General features: G+C 52.8%; 1 protein-coding gene across 1 annotated transcript; it reads right to left on the bottom strand.

Moving 5' to 3' along the window:
• Nucleotides 1–545: 545 nt before the first annotated feature.
• LOC138461943 (odorant receptor 131-2-like) lies at nt 546–1535 on the bottom strand. The gene has a single exon (XM_069607210.1). It carries the CDS (start codon nt 1533–1535, stop codon nt 546–548), a length of 990 nt encoding a protein of 329 aa, XP_069463311.1.
• Between the last annotated feature and the right edge of the window lie 274 nt (nt 1536–1809).

Below are 1809 nucleotides of genomic sequence, written 5' to 3'. Positions count from 1 at the left end.
AAGTTTGGGAAGTAGGGCCATGGGGAGCTCGCAGAATACAAATAGTATTGTAGGTTCATACAATGCACAGGTAGGTATATCACATCGTTGTACTTACATAATCGCGATCATTGCTCCAGTTAATAGTACTCACTACTCGCAGGGGAGTCTGAGGAACCCTCTGGATTCAAAGCTTTGACCTCTGTTCTCTCAAATAGCTCTGCAGCGTGGGCTCAACTTCCTGAGCTACCTCCCTGACTTGAGAAATCTGTCTGCAACCTGCGGCTCTCAGGATGCTTTGAACTATGACTCCCATGATCCTTCACCATTGACTATCCTGGCTAGGTCTAATGGGAGTTGTAGTCCAAAACATCTGGAGAGCCAAAGGTTGCAGACCCCTGCGTGACAGGACTCCATGTTAGAGATTCGGAAACCAAACTGGTGGGTTCCATTTCCACTCCAAGATTACAATGTGAAATATGAAAAAGACTATGAAAAAGAACCTACACATATTATTAAAGCATTAAAGTAAAGTGTGTCTAAGATAGTTGACCACTCATGGGGTATCAGGTGAGGGTGGATACCCGTTGTGACCTCCTGAGCCAGGTTGGCAGAAAGGGCTTGACCTCATCTGCACGGAGCCCGTAGACGATGGGGTTGATGACCTGGCCGAAGGTGAAGACTATGGTATTGAAGGTGTAGATCTGGGAGAGGACATTGTTGTTGGCCAACTCTTCGCGCAGCAGGCTGTAATAGATGACGTACACCACAACAGGCATAACATACAGGGTGAGCTGGATCATGTGGAAAGTTAGGGTGCGACGGGCTCGTAGGTTCACCGAGCTGATGGAACCAACACGCATGCCTTCCTTCACCACCAGCACATAGGACCCGGAGATGATGAGAAAGCAGGCGATAAACTGGCCGGAGAACAGGACCATGCGCACCGTGGTCATCCACGGGTAGACCTCCAGGCGGTCAAAGCTGCACGCGTCCACCAGGCCCAGGACTTTGTCTCTACTGAGCAAGGAGTTCTGCAGAATGAAGATGATAAAGGGTAGGAGGAGCGGCATGAGGAAGATGGTGACGACCACCCGCAGAATGTTGTGGTAGGAACAGATGGTATCGTAGAGGAGTGGGTAACAGACAGCCATGTAGCGGTCCAGGCACATGGCCGCTACGCTGTAGAGTTCAGCGCTGCCCGCCGCACTAGACAGCACCCGCAGAAAAGAGCAGCTCAGGTAGGTGAGGTGCCAACTGAACACGCTGAAGGCCGAGATGATGGAGAGGGTGAAGAAGTAGAAGGTCTCACTGGCTACGATGCAGACCAGCAGGATAAAGCGTGCCTTCTCCCGGATCTGTGGGCAGCGCTTGAAGACGGTGAAGAAAAAGATGCTGACGCTAGCAGAGAGGCCCATAGCCAGGATCACCGTGGAGAGGTAGGCCGGCGTGGTCTCATTGGAAGCCAGGATGAGCATGGTGGCATTCTGGGTGGAAGTGAGGTTCCCGACATCCCCTGGGCTGGACATCTTCTCCAAAAACAGTTGCGACACCATGTAGTCCTACCCATGCAGTTTCTTCATGCTTAAGTCATGAGGGGACCAACGGCTCCGGTCCAGACGGCACACAGCTCCTCCAGGGAAACACGGCCAAGAGGGGACAGTTCCTTCTAGCGCGGGACAGCTCGGGGCAGGTCAACGTCTTGCTCTTCAGCAAAGTTCACCGTAGTGAGCACTGTGAGACAGCCCACGATGGCGAGACCAAGGAGGCCCCACCCTTCCCAGTCCCACCTGCGCCGAGGGCCGTCATGGTTTCAAGAAGTCACATCAC

The sequence above is a fragment of the Ambystoma mexicanum genome, chromosome 1p, assembly GCF_040938575.1.
Source record: "Ambystoma mexicanum isolate Mex_15411 chromosome 1p, UKY_AmexF1_1, whole genome shotgun sequence".
Taxonomy (NCBI): Eukaryota; Metazoa; Chordata; class Amphibia; order Caudata; family Ambystomatidae; genus Ambystoma; species Ambystoma mexicanum.
This window is presented reverse-complemented; position numbering and strand designations above follow the sequence as displayed.

Bases quoted from the DNA above. Each gene is read 5' to 3' on its own strand.
- LOC138461943 (XM_069607210.1), bottom strand. From the start codon at position 1,535: ATGGTGTCGCAACTGTTTTTGGAGAAGATGTCCAGCCCAGGGGATGTC.